Raw genomic sequence first — 18,114 nt, forward strand, 5'->3', positions numbered from 1 at the left:
TGTTCAAAAGTAATTTTTGTCTTCTGTTGGTTTTTAAGTCACAACCAGTGGATCACTGAGTCAGCGGCAGACCCACTAATCCAATCACATTGACTTTATATATCATTGACAGTTGATTATTTAAAGAATTCAACAGTTCCCCCCTGAAAGACAAAGACAAAATTAAATGTTTGTGTCTTACCCACACTTGGACTTGAAACCTCCACCTCTGTGTTACTGTCCCTCTTCTCTCCTGACTAAACTACCTGCAGTGCTGATTACCACCTGTGCAGTAGTCTAAAAATAGATCTCACTGTCCCTTTTGGCCCCCCTCCTCAGCGTGTGTAACTCGCTAATTACCGCAGGTGTGCGAGAATGAGAGGGAGACATCAGACCTCAGGAGAAGGTCCCGAACAAAATGCTCTAATTCAAAATTTATAACTCCTGTCTGTGAAATAAAAACACCGTGAGAATCACAAGGCTTGGACGAACAAGGACATATCTATATTATTGTTTAGACCCAAAAGATTTGTTTAAATGGTGTTTCGTCACTGAGCTTTATGTGATGTTTCATCTTGTCAGTGCGTCCAAAGTCGAGATCCCGCTGTGCGAACACATCTGGCATTGACTTCAGCTTTTCTGTTAGTGGTTCCTTCCACTCATTAGGTATAGTAGAGTCTCCAAAGTTGAAGTTTATCTTAGGCATTTGGTCAGGTTTAGTGAGAGAGTCTGAGTTGTTGGTTGTGATGAGCTGAACTCTTTCGATAGCATTCACTTCCGCTATTACAGTCTTTGGAAGGATGGTGATGTCATGATCCAATTCATTTTTGGGTACACTGGTATGTGGCGGGGTGATTTGGATGAGAGACTTGGTAGGCAATTTGTAACCATTATGCCACCTGGTAGAAAAGAGGCTTTGGAAGTCTCCACCGTGACCCACTTTCCAGCATCTGGTGCTCTGCAACTGATCAATCCTTCCACAACTCTGGTTTCCCAAGGACTGATGGTCTCAGGATCATGGCTAAGCAGTCTTACAACTCCTACTCTGGGGTCAACTTTCTGTCTTCGTCTCATTTCAGGGGTGTTGAGGACAACTTTGTATCCATATGACAAATATTGGGGGTAATGAGGTGCAACCTCTGAGTATTGCTCGTACAGGATGTCTAGACATGGTTGAGCGCATGTCAGGCACAATTAAGGCCAAAGTGGGGACTTCAACATCTATGCCAAGGGAACTCTTGGGGAATGTGATCTCTCTTTTGACATATCCTAATTAGGGGACATCTTGGCCGTTAGCAGCCTCCACTTCAAGCAGGTCGTTCAGGGATTCTATAGGTAAATGTGAGAGGTTTTGTTTGTAGTATAAATTTGGTATCGTTGTCACTTGTGACCCTGTGTCCAACAAGCAGTTACAGGCTGTTAAAGGTAGGATGTATATGAGTGGTTGAGCTCGGTGGAAAAAACTCTCAGGAGGACTTGGAGATGAAGGTGTAAGTTGGGAATTTTTATGTCCCATATATAAGGCCGACAAGCAGAATGAACAAGGGAAATATAGAATAAAACAAAAGAACGAAAAAACAAACACTTGGAAATAAGAAAATAAATTGGCACATGGGCCCAATCAAATAATTACAATAACAATATACTTCTAAGGAAACGCTTCTCGGGAGAGCTCTTAGACTTACGTCTTTCCATCAGCAGCCTCCCTTACAGAATGAATAGACAGGCTTAAATGGGACCTAACCCCGCCCCCACAATTGGAAAAAAACAACATAGTATCATTCGCAGGGTTGTCACAGGTAAGGCAATCCCCGAAGCTTTAACAGCTTATACCACAAATTCCTTATGGCTGGAAAAATACCCGGCAACATATTTACCATACAATTGCTCCATGAAGGCATAGCCAACTAATAATATAATAGCATAAACAACATTAAATACCCCGCGGTTTCACTTCCGGCTAACCCGGAAGTCGAGCGCCTATTTACTTCTGCATCACGGGCTGCTCGCTTTTCACAAAAACAAACAAAGACGCGACGCTGAACCACGGTGAGACCCACGCTGTGTAATATGGAATTAATGTGAGATTTTAAACTAAATAAACGGAGCATTTATAACACAAGACATTGTATGGCGAGGTGATTTTAACATAAACCGACGGGTACAAAGGTATTTAAACTGTAGCGGTGTAATGGTTGAAGGAAGCTTTTGCACTATGCACGGAAGTTTGGATGAAAAATGGACGGGTTAACAAACATAAACACGGTATACGGACCCGGACAACAGACATGCAACACATACAGTTATGTGTAATGATTACACGTGTAAACGGGGCAGTGTATTACTGCCGCGATGGTCACCATGCGCACCGTCACACAGGCTTTTTCTGCAATGACGACTTTCAACTAGAGTTCCCACTCTAGTTGTCTTTCTCTCAGCAGCTGCCTCTTTGCATCTACTATTGTAGGGTTTGGTTCAGCTTCACACTGAGGTTTGATGTGTCCATCTTCACCGCACCTGAAACAGTACCAGGGTCTTGGTTTGTTCATGTATTTACTGTTCACATCAGAGTTGTTGGACCGTAATTGTTGTGGTCTGTGACTCTGAGCTGGGGACTGTGTGGTTGCAGCTTTGAAGGATTGTTTGTTTGAAAAAATTTTATTGTCTTTTTGTTTGATTTGTGAGAGTTGAGACTTTAACTCAGCTATCTGTCTTTTCAGGCCCTGTATCTCAGATTGAGGGTCACTGCGTCTGTGAGGTGATGTAGTATAGTCTTCATTATACTGAGCATAGGAACCCTGGAAGTGTGAGGACACCTTCTGCTTTGAGGCACCAAAGTACTGCTTCATGCGGGAGTCTTCGGAGTCACGTTTTCCCTCAGTAGTGCGAAGTAGCAACAAGAGTTCTGCAAAGGTGGGTGGGTTCGGTTTCTTTTGTTCTAGCTTTAGCTCAGATATCAGAGTGTTTTCCCAACAGCCTCTGCAAAATTGTTTCAGAAGCTTGCTGTCCAGATCGGTTGCAGTTACTCCTCCTCTCCTGAGGGTTGTGCTCAGCATCACATGCAGTCGTTAGAGATATGCTGAGGATTTCTCGCCATAGTTTTGTAGTGTGTTGAGAAACTTTGCGTAAAAGGTCATCTCCATCTTCAACTCTGCCAAAAGCTGAATCCAGAATGTCTAAATACATTTAGGGGGATGAGTGAGGTGTCAGATGTTTCACTATGTCAACCGCAGGGGAAAAAAGGCTTTCATGTATTTTTCTGGATTTGTGTAGGTCTGATTGTTGTGTGTCTCTCAGTAAAAAATCTGCATTGGAAGGCCATGTCTTATAGCCTACTTCATGGTTTGGACGGGGGCTGCGTCCAGAGAAGGGTCGGAGTCTAAATGAAGCATGTGTTTGCGTTGTGAAATCTTCAAGCTTGACTATGTGCTCAACGACAACCTTTTGCATTTCAGGTGGGCAGAGATTAGAAAAGCTCAGGGTGGCCTGGGTCAAAAGACACAGGCCACCCTGGGATGTTGATACTGAGTTGGATCAAATTTCACATCATATTTAGTGTCATAAACATTTTGTGGGAAAATAGCACTGGGCTGAGGGTTCACCTGTGCTGCAGTCGCAAGATAATTTTTCTGGGCGTCATCTGGATCTGTGTCTTCATCCTGGTCGTCCAAGATCTTATGATGAACAGTCTCGCTGATGCGAGAGAGCTCTCCTTTGAGCACATCTGCAAAGTCCTTGCCGCTCTGCTTTGCAATCTCCTTTAGTCCTTTGAGAAACATCCTTGTGGCTGACTGGGTATCTGCAAGTGTGTAGACACTTGCTAAGGCCTGGATGTAGTAAGTCACGTCTGTCTGAGTCTGGCTTATCAATTTATATGGTAGTAAGGGTAATAGTGACTCTAGGGCTGTATTATACGTAAACTATAATGATCTGCTGGTCAGAGTGGGGCAAGTCTACTTGGATTCGGCTTTGAATCGAGCCATAATGTTTTAAAAAGTCAGAAAGTTCCTCGTCAGTCTCTGTATCTGTTAAACAGCTGACTAGTAGAGAGTTTGGAATTTTAACACCCAAAGTTCTGCCTGAAGTCCCTATTCAGTTCAACTCAAAATAATTTACGAAAATGCTGATACTCCTACCACTCTGGCTGTGAGTATCTAGTCCAAGTCCAATCCGGGCAGTGGCAGAAGTCCGGTCCAGGTGGAAGGGATGTTCGCTTCAGCCCTTTAAAACGGACTCTGCCGGTCTTCTAGCTCGCTATCTTGCCTGTGCTGCACGTGTATCGCTCCAACACATACACACACAGGTGACTCCTTGCAGGTTCGCCTGATCACAGAATCTCTTCAAGTATGCAATGCACTTTTAAACAAACTTTTGGTTCCTTTCAGGTCTTCACATATCTTTTTAACACTTGATTTCAGCAGTAAAACTTATCCCTCTCTCCCCTTTTCCTCCTCGCGTCTCCCCTCTTATTTTCCCTTTTCTGTTCTTTCACGTCCCTCCACATCCAGTCATCTGACCTATTACTTTTACTGTCTTCTTTTGCACTCTCATTCAGTCCTTCCCCTCCTACACACAAAGTCGGGAACCACCTTGACTATATTTTCACCAGAAACTGTTCAACATCTAACCTCACTGTAACCCCACCTCATGTCTCCAACCACTTCTTATTCTCTTACTCTCTCCCACTATCTCAAACTGACAACCCTACCACATCAACAGACTCTGTACATGTCCGTCGCAACATTCGTTCCCTCTCTCCTGCCTCTGTAGCCTCCTCTGTTTTATCAGCCCTCCCTTCCACTGACTCTTTCTCACTCATGCATCCTAACTCTGTCACAGACATTCTCCTTTCTACTTTGTCCTCCTCTCTTGACTCTCTCTGTGTCTGAACCTTGTCCTCTCACTACTGGGGTCCCTAAAGGTTCTGTCCTGGGCCCCCTCCTCTTCTCTCTGTACACCAACTCTCTCGGCTCTGTCATTCACTCACATGGCTTTTCCTACCATAGCTATGCTGATGACAAATCTCTCCCTGACATCTCTCAGTGGATGTCTGCACACCACCTGCAAATTTACATTGACAAGACTGAACTACTTTAGCTCCCAGGGAAAGACTCTCGCACCCACCTGACTATTAACTTTGACAACTCCGTGTTACACGTTCCTGTAGATTCATGTTGTACAACATCAGGAGAATACGCCCCCTTCTCACTCAGAAGGCGGTGCAGGTTCTGGTACAGGTCCTTGTCATCTCATGCCTAGTCTATTGTAACTCCCTCCTGGCAGGTTTACCTGCTAGTGCCATCCGGCCTCTGCAGCTCATTCAGAATGCAACAGCTCGACAGGTTTTTAACCAACCCAAACTCACTACTCCGCTCCTCCGCTCCCTTCACTGGTTACCAGTGGCTGCCGCATCCGTTTCAAAACATTGGTACTTCTGTACCGTGCTGTGAACGGATCAGGTCCAGTCTAAATCCAGGACATGGTCAAATGTTACACCCCAGCCCGTTCGCTCTGCTTCGGCCAATCGGCTTGTTGCACCCTCACTGCGAGCTAAATCATGACTGTTTGCTGTCCTGGCTCCTAAATGCTGGAATGAGCTCCCCATCGACATCCGGACATTAGAAAGTTTACACATGTAGCGTCGCAAACTAAAAACACACCTCTTCCGACTATACCTTGAATAACATTTTGAAACTAACAATTTAGTAGCACTTAGATGACACTTACTTATAGCACATTGTATTTTTTTTTTTTTTAAGAAATTGTACTTTCTTGATTCTTGTTCTGGGTTTGTACCCTCACGGTTGAATGCACTTATTGAATGTCGCTTTAGATAAAAGTGTCAGCTAACTGAAATGTAATGTAATGTACTGTAGGTTTGATAAGCCCACTTGGCCTGAGGGGCGCTCCTCAGCGTGCGGCCCAGCAGTTTACCCAGTCTCGTAGTCATTTTTATCTTTGCTTTTAACTTGTTTTAGGGGAGTGTTTATTTTGTATTTTGTGTGTGAATGTGAAAACTGTCAGTGACTCAGCCATGCTAACTACGGGAACACTCCTGGAATTCTTTGTGATCATTATCACGGTGACTCTACTATCGGGATCTACCTGTTGCGAGGCGAGTGGACGCGGAGCTCCAGGAAAAGCTCTCAGCAGAGAGTTTCTCCTCTCGCTACGGACCTCAACAGCCGGCGCGATCCCAGATAATATCCCGAGAGAGCTGAGCAAGCCGGCCAAGGAGCACCGGAAAAGGGGAAGGAGAGGTGGCCTACGACGGAGAATCAAAAAGCTTCGGCTGGATGATCGCCGCAAGTTACCACCGCTCCCTACCATACTGCTCTCAAACGCACAATCTATCCGTAACAAAATAGACGAACTGGAATCATGGGCAAAGTTCGAACGGGAAATTGGAGAATCGTGTCTGCTTGCTTTCACGGAAACATGGCTCAACGACTCAGACCGGGACGAGGACTTGACACTAACTGGGTTTGGAAGCCCAATTCGTCTAGACAGGTCACCGGAGACAACTGGGAAAAGCCGTGGAGGAGGAGTGTGTTTCTACGTCAACAAGAGGTACTGCAACACCGTTAAAATCAGGGAGAGGATATGTACCGCTGACTTAGAACTGCTTTCGATCTCACTCCGCCCGTTCTATCTCCCTCGGGAGTTTCAACAACTATTCTACACGGTTGTCTACATTCACCCGCGAGCCAACGCATCAGCTGCTGCCCAGCTGATCGCTGACACAACACACAAACTGGACGAAATTTGCCCCGACGCACCCAAATTCATCCTGGGGGATTTTAATAAATGTGACTTGGGTAGAACTTTGAGAACATATGAACAATATGTAACTTGCAGCACAACACAGAAAAACACCACTATTGACCTTTGCTATGGGTCAATAGGTGGAGCTTACCGTTCCATACCCATGCCTGCCCTAGGGGCCTCTTATCACAACAGTGTTTACCTCATGCCAGTGTATAAACCGTCCTTCATGCGCTTACAACACAAGGAGAGAATGGTGAAAATGTGGTCGGAGGACAGTATTTCCTCTCTCCAAGCATGTTTTGAGTGCACTGACTGGGACTGTTTCCAGGATAGCACAGATAATATTGACGAACTAGCAGATACTGTTTCATCATATATTACATTCTGTGTCGACTCAGTCATCCCAACCAGGATCTCTGTCCATTACCCAAATAATAAACCATGGGTTACTAAAGAACTTAAATCAGTGATAAATAAGAAAAAGAGGACATTTTACACTGGGGACCCTTGGGAGAAAAAAGCTGTCTCCAAGGAAGTGAAAAAAGAGATTAGGAAGGCCAAAATGAAATATAGAGAGAAGGTTGAAGAACGGTATAGTGGGGGGGATCTTAGAGCTGCATGGAGGGGAATTAAGTCAATGGCATCCATAAATCAGTGTTCTAGTGAATCCAGGCAGCCAATAACTGTTAAAGGTATTGATGTCCCTGATTTGTCAAATGCTTTTAATATGTTTTACTCACGTTTTGAATCATCTGATTTCTCTGAGAACATTTCTATGTGGAGGGACTCTCTTGTCCCTCACAATGACATTGTGATAGCCCAGGAAGTAGTAACAACTCTGTTTAAGAGAGTTAATATTATGAAAGCTGCAGGCCCTGATGCTGTTTGCGGACGCACACTGCGTTACTGTGCTGACCAGCTCAGTGTGGTATTCACTCCACTCTTTAATATGTGTGCTAAGAAAGGCCAGATACCTCAGATATGGAAGAGGTCCACTATAATACCACTAGCGAAATCAAAAAATCCCCAAGAGCTAAAAGACTTCAGACCAGTAGCACTTACATCCTTAGTAATGAAGATTTTTGAGAAAATTATTAAGGATGAAATCATGTCCCTGGTCAGTGGTAAACTTGACCCATTGCAGTTTGCTTATCAAACTGGGAAAGGTGTAGATGATGCAAAACTCTTCCTTTTAGACACAATGTATAAACATTTAGAAAAGCCTGGATCTCATGCTAGATTGTTATTTGCAGACTTTTCTTCTGCTTTCAATAAGATGCAGCCACATATTTTAATTGAGAGACTAGCTGCTGAGTTTGAGTTACCCCATCAGATACTGTTGTTGCTTTTAAACTTCTTAACAGACAGAACTCAGAGGGTCTCTGTGAATGGACACTTTTCCCAGGCAATTACCTCGAATACTGGTTCACCTCAAGGGTGCGTACTCTCACCCCTGTTGTTCATTTTGTACACAGATAGCTGTAGGTCCTCTCAACAGGGAAGTTATCTAGCTAAATTCTCGGACGACACTGCGTTGCTGTCCCTTTTCCAAGGTCCACATTGCAGCCATGGCCTTGCTTTGACATCGTTTGTTAATTGGTGTGATAACAACTTCTTAGATCTAAATATAGAAAAAACAAAGGAGCTAGTCATAGATTTTAGGAAAGTGAAGGGAGCGCTCAAACCAAGTATCATCCATGGGGAGGAAGTCCAACTTGTGGACACCTACAAATATCTAGGCACAGTATTTGATAACCAGCTTAAATTCCATACAAATACAGAGGTAATTGTTAAAAAGGGACAACAAAGAGTTCACCTGTTGAGAATGCTGAACTCTTTCAGTGTCTCTAAAGTTATTTTGAGAATTTTTTACCAATCTTTCATTGAGAGTCTTTTAACTTTTTCCTTTATATGCTGGACTAACAGTCTGTCAGTTAAAGACATGACTAGTTTAAATAAAATTGTGAAGATCTGCTCTAAGATCACTGGCATCCAGCTCAAGAGCATAAGTTCATTGTGGAACAAACAAGCAGTCCAGAAAGCCAAATGCATTATCAGTCAGCCTGACCATGTCCTCAGTAAAGAATTTAAACTAATGCCTTCAGGGCGGCGCTACTGTTCAATCAGGACAAGAACAATGAGGTACTCCCACTCTTTTATCCCTGCAACCATCAGGTTACTAAATGATGACAAAAGTAAGGAGTAGGTGGAGAGCACACCAGTGTTGCTGGGTGTTACCGGGGGCAGGGTGGTTGTTACTGACGGGCTGAAATGAATTGTGAGTTAAATGTGTGTGTTGGACTGCCTTTGATATATGTTTTTGTCTACCTCCTATTGCTATTTATTGTATTTATTAAGTAATCTATTATGTGAGACTGGAAACTGTGAACGAAATTGCCCATTTTGGGATAAATAAAGTTTTCTAATCTAATCTAATCTAATCTTTCAACCCCCAACTGCTCCGACTTCAAACAATCGCCGGGTTTTTCACAGACAGAAGATCAGGAAGGCACCAGGCCCAGACGGTGTGTCGCCCTCCTGCCTGAAAGTCTGTGCTGACCAGCTGGCCCCCATCTTCAAGTAGATCTTCAACCGATCACTAGAGCTGTGTGAAGTCCCCTCCTACTTGAAACACTCCACCATCATCCCATTCCCTAAGAAATCCTCCATCACAGGATTAAATGATTACGAACCCATTGTCCTGAGGTGTGTGGTCATGAAATCGTTCGAGCAACTGATGCTGACTCACCTGAAGGACATCACAGGCCCCTGCTGGACCCCCTGCAGTTTGCCTACCGGGCAAACAGGTCGGTTGATGATGCAGTCAGCATGAGATTGCATTACTTGCTGCAACACCTTGACTCCCCAGGGACACACGCAAGGGTTCTGTTTGTGGACTTCAGCTCGGCGTTCAACACCATTATCCCGGAAATACTTCATCCCAAACTCTCCCAGCTCTTAGTGACAGCCTCCAGCTGTCAGTGGATCACTCCAGACAGACAGGAGGTAGCAGGTAAGCCTGGGGAACATCACAACCAGCACCCAAAAATCACATCCAGCACCCCCCCCTCCTTCACCATATTCAACAGCACTGTGTCTGCAGAGTAGACCCTCAGGTTTCTGGGATCCACAATCTCTCAGGGCCTAAAGTGGGCCTTCAACATCGACATCATCACCAAAAAGGCCCAAACAAGGATATACTTCCTTCACCAGCTCAGGAAGTTCAACCTGCCTCACGAGATGCTAATCCAGTTCTACACCGCCATCATCCAGTCTGTTGACTGGTTTGGATCAGCCACCAAACAGGACAGGAACAGACTACAACGCAAAGCCGGGTCTGCAGAAAAAATTATTAGGGGTGCAACGATTAATCGACGTTGTCGACAAAAATAGTCGCCGACGAACTTACTTGTCAACGATCCGTTCCATCGCGTACCAGGAAGTTAAAAGTTCAGGAGAACATCACCCTTAACATAGCCCGAAAAAACTACTTGCAGTATTTGTACAAATACTGCAGGTAGTTTTTTGCGATGCAGATTCGCCTTGCTAGCCTGTTAACTAGCTTGCTAGATAAACATATATACAGTGCCTTGCATAAGTATTCACCCCCTTTGGACTTTTCTACATTTTGTCATGGTATAACCACAGATTAAAATTTATTTCATCGTGAGTTTATGTAATGGACCAACACAAAATAGTGCATCATTTGGAAGTGGGGGGAAATATTACATGGATTTCACAATTATTTACAAATAAAAATCTGAAAAGTGTTGAGTGCATATGTATTCACCCCCTTTACTGTGAAACCCCTAACAAAGATCTGGTGCGACCAATTGCATTCACAAGTCACATTTGCAAGTCACATAATTAGTAAATAGGGTCCACCTGTCTGCAATTTAATCTCAGTATAAATACACCTGTTCTGTGACGGACTCAGAGTTTGTTGGAGATCATTACTGAACAAACAGCATCATGAAGACCAAGGAGCTCACCAAACAGGTCAGGGATACAGTTGTGGAGAAATATGAAGCAGGGTTAGGTTATAAAAAAATATCCAGAGCTTTGAACATCTCTCTGAGCACCATAAAATCCATCATAAGAAAATGGAAAGAATATGGCACAACCGCAAACCTACCAAGAGGAGGCCGTCCACCCAAACTGAAGAGTCGGACAAGGAGAAAATTAATCAGAGAAGCAACCAGGAGGCCCATGGTTACTCTGGAGGAGTTGCAGAGATCCACAGCTGAGGTGGGAGAATCTGTCCACAGGACAACTATTAGTCGTCTACTCCACAAATCTGGCCTTTATGGAAGAGTGGCAAGAAGAAAGCCATTGTTGAAAGGGATCCATAAAAAATCCCGTTTGGAGTTTGCCAGAAGCCATGTGGGTGACACACCAAACATGTGGAAGAAGGTGCTCTGGTCAGATGAGACCAAAATTGAACTTTTTGGCCTCAATTCAAAACGCTATGTGTGGCGAAAACCCAACACTGCCCATCACCCTGAGCACACCATCCCAACAGTGAAACATGGTGGTGGTAGCATCATGCTGTGGGGATGCTTCTCTTCAGCAGGTACAGGGAAACTGGTCAGAATAGAGGGAAAGATGGATGGAGCCAAATACAGGGAAATCCTTGAAGAAAATCTGATGCAGTCTGCAAAAGACTTGAGACTGGGGCAGAGGTTCATCTTCCAGCAGGACATTGACCCTAAACATACAGCCAGAGCTACAAAGGAATGGTTTGGATTAAAGAATGTTAATGTGTTAAAATGGCCCAGTCAAAGCCCAGACCTCAATCCAATAGAGAATCTATGGCAAGACTTGAAGATTGCGGTTCACAGACGGTCTCCATCCAATCTGACTGAGCTTCATCTTTTTTGCCAAGAAGAATGGACAAACCTTTCCATCTCTAGATGTGCAAAGCTGGTAGAGACATACCCCAAAAGACTTGCAGCTGTAATTGCAGCGAAAGGGGGTTCTACCAAGTATTGACACAGGGGGGTGAATACTTATGCACCCAACAGATGTCAACTTTTTTGTTCTCATTATTGTTTGTGTCACAATAAAATTTATTTTGCACCTCCAAAGTGCTATGCATGTTTTGTTGATCAAACGGGAAGAAGTTTATTTAAGTCTATTTGAATTCCAGTTAGTAACAGTACATAATGGGAAAAAGTCCAAGGGGGGTGAATACTTATGCAAGGCACTGTACCTGTGTATATTACAAAAATAGGGTTTAAACTTTTTTTTAACTAGTTTAAAAGCATTATGTTATCCTATTGACTGACAAACATTTTGTAATCACAATTATGCATTCCAAATAAGACTGTAGTTTCGTTTGCTGATACTTTCCCTGTCCTTTTTGTTAACAGGAAAATGGATACTTGATTTTTTATTTATTTTTAGTATCAGCACTTGACCTGTTCTTGGTTCACAGGAAAAAGGAAAATTTGAATTTAAATTGTATTAGAACTTTGCCTGTCTTTGATTTGAAATGGCCAAAACTTTATTTTCCTTTTGTGTCAACAGCACCCTTATATGCAGCAAAGTTTATTAAAAGACATTTTTTTTGAATGATGTACTAATCTTTATTGTCTTTATTTTCAGTCATCACAGGCCTCGAACAACCACAAGCCAAATTTAAAAGCTGTTTGCTAAATAAGAGCAATTGAGAATTTGTGCCATTCATAATCCGATTAGTCGATTAATCGTTTGACTAATCGATGACTAATCGACTATCAGAATAGTCGTTAGTTGCAGCCCTAAAAATAATTGGTGCCAGCCTACCCTCAATCCAGGACCTGTTCATCTCCAGTACAGGCAATGGTCAGGAAACATCACTGCAGACTAGGGCTGCAACTAACGATTATTCTGATAGTAGATTAATCTATCGATTATTGAAACCATGTGTGTATATATATATATACACATATATATATATATATATATATATATAAAAAACACCTACCTTGTGTACATAACGTATCCTCTGACATCTTTTCTGTAATTATTCTAGCATCTGCACTCTGCCTCATTGCACTATTTCTCCATGTTATTGTCATTTCTGATGTGTCTTTTTTTCATATACATATATATATATATATATTTTTCATACTTGAACATAGGTTATTGTTTGGTGAACCTTGTCCTTGTTTTTTTTTTTGTCCTGTTATTCTATTTATGTACATTGAGCAATGTGAGTCAAATTCCTTATATGTGTAGGCATACATGGCCAATAAAGCTGATTCTGATTATGTTAATTAATTCACTGAAGTAAATTCATTTAACTTTATAAAAAAAATTATTCTGAATAGTTATTTTACTCTTATGATCAAAAACATTGATCTGAAGCTCAATTCTTTTTTTTGTCACAACTCATCTCACACTGGTTAACACCATTCCCAATTTCCCCCTCACTTGATTCCCTCACCTTTCCTTCAATGTCTCTCTCTCTTAGGCATGCCCAGCTTCATTAAGTTACCGGACGATCAGACAGGAATATCAGGAGGAGTGGCATCGTTCGTATGCCAGGCAGTGGGTGAGCCAAAACCTCGCATTACCTGGATGAAGAAGGGGAAGAAAGTCAGCTCTCAGCGCTTTGAGGTATGAATCAGGGGCTTTCCTCAGTCCTTTGTTTTGGATGTCTTGAAATTTGCAGCATCAACAGTGTCTCACACCTTCACTGCTCATTTGTATTTGTCTAAGAGAGTGAAAGGATGGCTCTGATTTAATATTTTCAGTTGCAGTGTCAACTGTATCAACTGTCCTTGTCAGGTGGGTGTTTGTGCAGCGGTTGGGCTGAACTGTAGGGTGCCTCATTGTGTGCCACCATGCACATAACCATTACAACAACTTTCTTCTTGATTTGTGTCTTCTTCTGGAGACACAAATCAAGGTAGTTGCAGTATTCTGTTGATAACATCTGAGACTCAGCAATACAGTGGGTGTACTCACTGAATTGGAGGGTAGGAGAGGTGGGGGTATACTGACTCCTAGGGGGACAGTCAAGCTTTCTTTAACTTAAATATATATATATATATATACAGCCGTGGCCAAAAGTTTTGAGAATGACACAAGTATTGGTTTTCAGAAAGTGTGTTGCTTCAGTGTTTTTAGATCTTTTTGTAGGATGGTACTATGGTATACTGAAGTATAATTACAGGCATTTAATAAGTGTCAAAATATTGTATTGACAATAACATTGAGTTCATGCAAAGAGTCAATATTTTTAGTGTTGACCCTTCTTTTTCAAGACCTCTGCAATTCAACTTGGCATGCTGTCAATTAACTTCAGGGCCACATCCTGACTGATGGCAGTTTAATTCTTGCATAATCAATGCTTGGAGTTTGTCAGAATTTGTGGGTTTTTGTTTGTCCACCCGCCTCTTGAGGATTGACCACAAGTTCTCAGTGGAATTAAGGTCTTGGGAGTTTCCTGGCCATGAACCCAATTGCCACCTTAAAAACTGAGGCAGCAGATTTAGTGAAAATGAAGATTTGTGCCATTCTCAAAACTTTTGGCCACGGCTGTATATACAGGGCCTTGTATAAATATTCACCCCCCTTGGACTTTTTCCCATTATGTACTGTTACTAACTGGAATTCAAATAGACTTAAATAAACTTTTTCCCGTTTGATCAACAAAACATGCATAGCACTTTGGAGGTGCAAAATAAATTTTATTGTGACACAAAAAATAATGAGAACAAAAGAGTTGACATCTGTTGGGTGCATAAGTATTCACCCCCCTGTGTCAATACTTGGTAGAACCCCCTTTCGCTGCAATTACAGCTGCAAGTCTTTTGGGGTATGTCTCTACCAGCTTTGCACATCTAGAGATGGAAAGGTTTGTCCATTCTTCTTGGCAAAAAAGATGAAGCTCAGTCAGATTGGATGGAGACCGTCTGTGAACCGCAATCTTCAAGTCTTGCCATAGATTCTCTATTGGATTGAGGTCTGGGCTTGACTGGGCCATTTTAAGACATTAACATTCTTTAATCCAAACCATTCCTTTGTAGCTCTGGCTGTATGTTTAGGGTCATTGTCCTGCTGGAAGATGAACCTCCGCCCCAGTCTCAAGTCTTTTGCAGACTGCATCAGATTTTCTTCAAGGATTTCCCTGTATTTGGCTCCATCCATCTTTCCCTCTATTCTGACCAGTTTCCCTGTCCCTGCTGAAGAGAAGCATCCCCACAGCATGATGCTACCACCACCATGTTTCACTGTTGGGATGGTGTGCTCAAGGTGATGGGCAGTGTTGGGTTTTCGCCACACATAGCGTTTTGCATTGAGGCCAAAAAGTTTAATTTTGGTCTCATCTGACCAGAGCACCTTCAATCAATCATCAATCAATCAATCAAATTTTATTTGTATAGCCCATATTCACAAATTACAATTCATCTCATAGGGCTTTAACAGGGTGTGGCATCCTCTGTCCTTAACCCTCAGCAAGAGTAAGGAAAAACTACTAAAAACCCTTTTAACAGGGTAAAAATATGTAGAAACCTCAGAGAGAGCCACATGTGAGGGATCCCTCTCCCAGGACGGACAGAAGTGCAATAGATGCCACGTGTAGGAGAACATCATCAATAATCAAAGTCTCTAGCAGCATTTGATGAGGGTAGACATCCCGAAGGACAACCCCAACATGACATGCCAAGCAGTCCCGCTGCAAGCACAGTCCATGCTCAGCAACCATCTAGACCACGATCCACCATCCAGACCAGACGCCACTCCAGTCCTCAGTCACCGTCCACCGCCGCCCACCAGGACCCATCACAAGCCACCACCGCGGTCCTGGTCCACCGCCCGTGCCCAATGCCAACGCGACACAGGGTCCGCCACCAGCACCACGATCAGCCCAGAATCCGCCACAATGGATCCACCACCGCGACCCCCGGTGTACGATCCACAAACCGCAATCCATGGTGCGGCCACAGAGGCCCTGGATCTGCGGGTGATAAAGCAAAGGGATTCCGGGGAAGGGGGATAGGGATGGAGAAGAGGAAGGAGAAGCTGGAAAGAGAAGCTCCGTGTGTCATGTGTCATAAAATAGAACAAGTAACGTTCTGGCGCACTAATTAGCTCTAACTATAAGCTTTATCAAAAAGGAAGGTTTTGAGTCTACTCTTAAATGAAAAGATGGTATCTGCCTCCCGAACTGAAAGTGGTAGATTATTCCACAGCCGAGGGGCTTGATGGCTAAAAGCTCTGGCTCCTACTCTTTTTTTAGAGAATTTAGGGACGACAAGTAGGCTTGAATTCTGGGAGCGGAGTGCTCTAGCGGGTTTATAAGGTACTAACAGCTCTTTAAGGTAAAAAGGCGCCATATTATTAAGGGCCTTGAAGGTGAGGAGGAGAATTTTAAATTCTATTCTAGATTTAACTGGAAGCCAGTGTAGCGACGCTAATACTGGAGAAATGTGCTCTCTTCTCTTTGTTCTCGTCAGGACACGTGCTGCGGCATTTTGGACAAGCTGTAGAGTCTTTAACGACTTACTGCTGGAGCCAGATAATAATGAATTACAATAGTCCAGTCTCGATGTAACAAAGGCGTGGACTAGTTTTTCTGTATCTTTTTGGGAAAGGACATGTCTAATTTTGGAAATATTACGTAAGTGGAAAAAAGCGGTCCTAGAAATTTGTTTTAAGTGAGAATTAAAGGATAAATCAGGATCAAAGATCACTCCCAAGTTCCTGACGGTTTCATTGGAAGCAAGGGCAATGTCGTCTAGCGCAGCTATATCATTAGATAATGCATCTCTAAGGTGTTTGGGGCCAAGTATTATAACCTCTGTTTTGTCTGAGTTTAATAAGAGAAAATTGCGGGTCATCCAGGTTTTTATGTCCTTGAGACATGTTCGAAGTTTAGTTAATTGATTACTTTGTTCAGGTTTTATTGACAAATATAACTGGGTGTCATCCGCATAGCAGTGGAAATTTACCGAGTGTGTCCTGATAATGTTTCCTAGTGGAAGCATATATAATGAGAATAAAATTGGGCCGAGCACAGAGCCCTGTGGAACACCATGGTTAACTTTGGTGCGCACAGATGACTCATCATTAATTTGCACAAATTGGGAGCGATCAGAAAAATACGATTTAAACCAGTTAAGGGCGGTTCCATTAATGTTAATTAACTGTTTGAGTCTTTGTAATAAAATTTGATGGTCAATTGTGTCGAATGCTGCACTGAGATCTAACAGAACGAGGACAGACACAAGTCCCTGATCTGAGGCTATTAAAAGGTCATTAGTGACTTTTGCCAAGGCTGTCTCTGTACTGTGATTGGCTCTAAACCCCGATTGAAAGTCTTCATATATATTATTTTCCCGGAGAAACTCACACAGCTGATTGGCAACAACTTTTTCTAAGATTTTAGAGACGAAGGGGAGATTAGATATTGGTCTGTAATTGGCTAAAACCTCTGGGTCTAGGGTGGGTTTTTTGAGTAGGGGTTTGATGACAGCTATTTTAAAAGACTGTGGTACATAACCTGATGATAATGACAGATTGATGATGTTAAGTAACGAACTATCAATTAGGGGCAGAATTTCTTTAAGTAATTTGGTAGGAATGGGATCTAAGATACAGGTTGTTGGTTTAGAACCTGAGATTAATTTGGTAAACTGATCACGGGTGATCAGAGAGAAGCTGTCTAAGTAATGGGTAGGATTCTCAGCCGTTTCTGAGATCTCTGTTGTTGGGAGGGTATTAGTGCCAATTGAGGGCAGGAGATGGTTGATTTTATTTCTAATAGTTTGAATTTTATCATTAAAAAAGGTCATAAAGATATTGCTATTTAGGGATCGAGGAATACTGGGTTCGGTGGAGGTGTGACTCTCTGTCAGCCTGGCTACAGTGCTGAAGAGAAACCTGGGGTTGTTTTTATTCTCTTCTATTAGTTTTGAATAGTAGGCGGCTCTTGCTTTGTGGAGAGCCTTTTTATATTCTTTAACACTATTCTTCCAGTCTATTAGATTTTCAACATGGTTGCTGGAGCGCCACTTCCTTTCTAGTTTTCTTGATAATTGTTTTAACTCATTTGTCTGGGAATTATACCATGGAGCTAATTTACTATGTTTGACATTTTTCTTTTTTAGAGGCGCTATTGAGTCTAATGTTAATCGTAATGAGTCTGCAGAGCTATCGACGAGGTGGTCGATCTCAATGGAGCTCAGGGTTTTAAAGAATTTGTTGTTTATATCTACTGCTAATACGGGTTTAAATGTAATTGGGATTATTTCCTTAAATTTAGCTACAGCACTATCAGGTAGACATCTAGAAAATGAATTTTTTATTAGTGGCATATATTCAGTTATTGAAAAATCAAAGGTTATTAAATTATGGTCTGATAGAACTGGATTG

At 42.6% G+C, this 18,114-nt stretch overlaps 1 protein-coding gene across 1 annotated transcript in view; it reads left to right on the plus strand.

The window, feature by feature from the left end:
* ptprfa (protein tyrosine phosphatase receptor type Fa) overlaps positions 1-18,114 on the plus strand; it is a 231,113-nt gene that overhangs the window by 42,313 nt on the left and 170,686 nt on the right. The window contains 1 exon segment of the mRNA XM_053430630.1: positions 13,205-13,350. Within this exon segment, the coding sequence (XP_053286605.1) occupies positions 13,205-13,350 (146 nt within the window).

The sequence above is a fragment of the Pleuronectes platessa genome, chromosome 9, assembly GCF_947347685.1.
Source record: "Pleuronectes platessa chromosome 9, fPlePla1.1, whole genome shotgun sequence".
NCBI lineage: Eukaryota > Metazoa > Chordata > Actinopteri > Pleuronectiformes > Pleuronectidae > Pleuronectes > Pleuronectes platessa.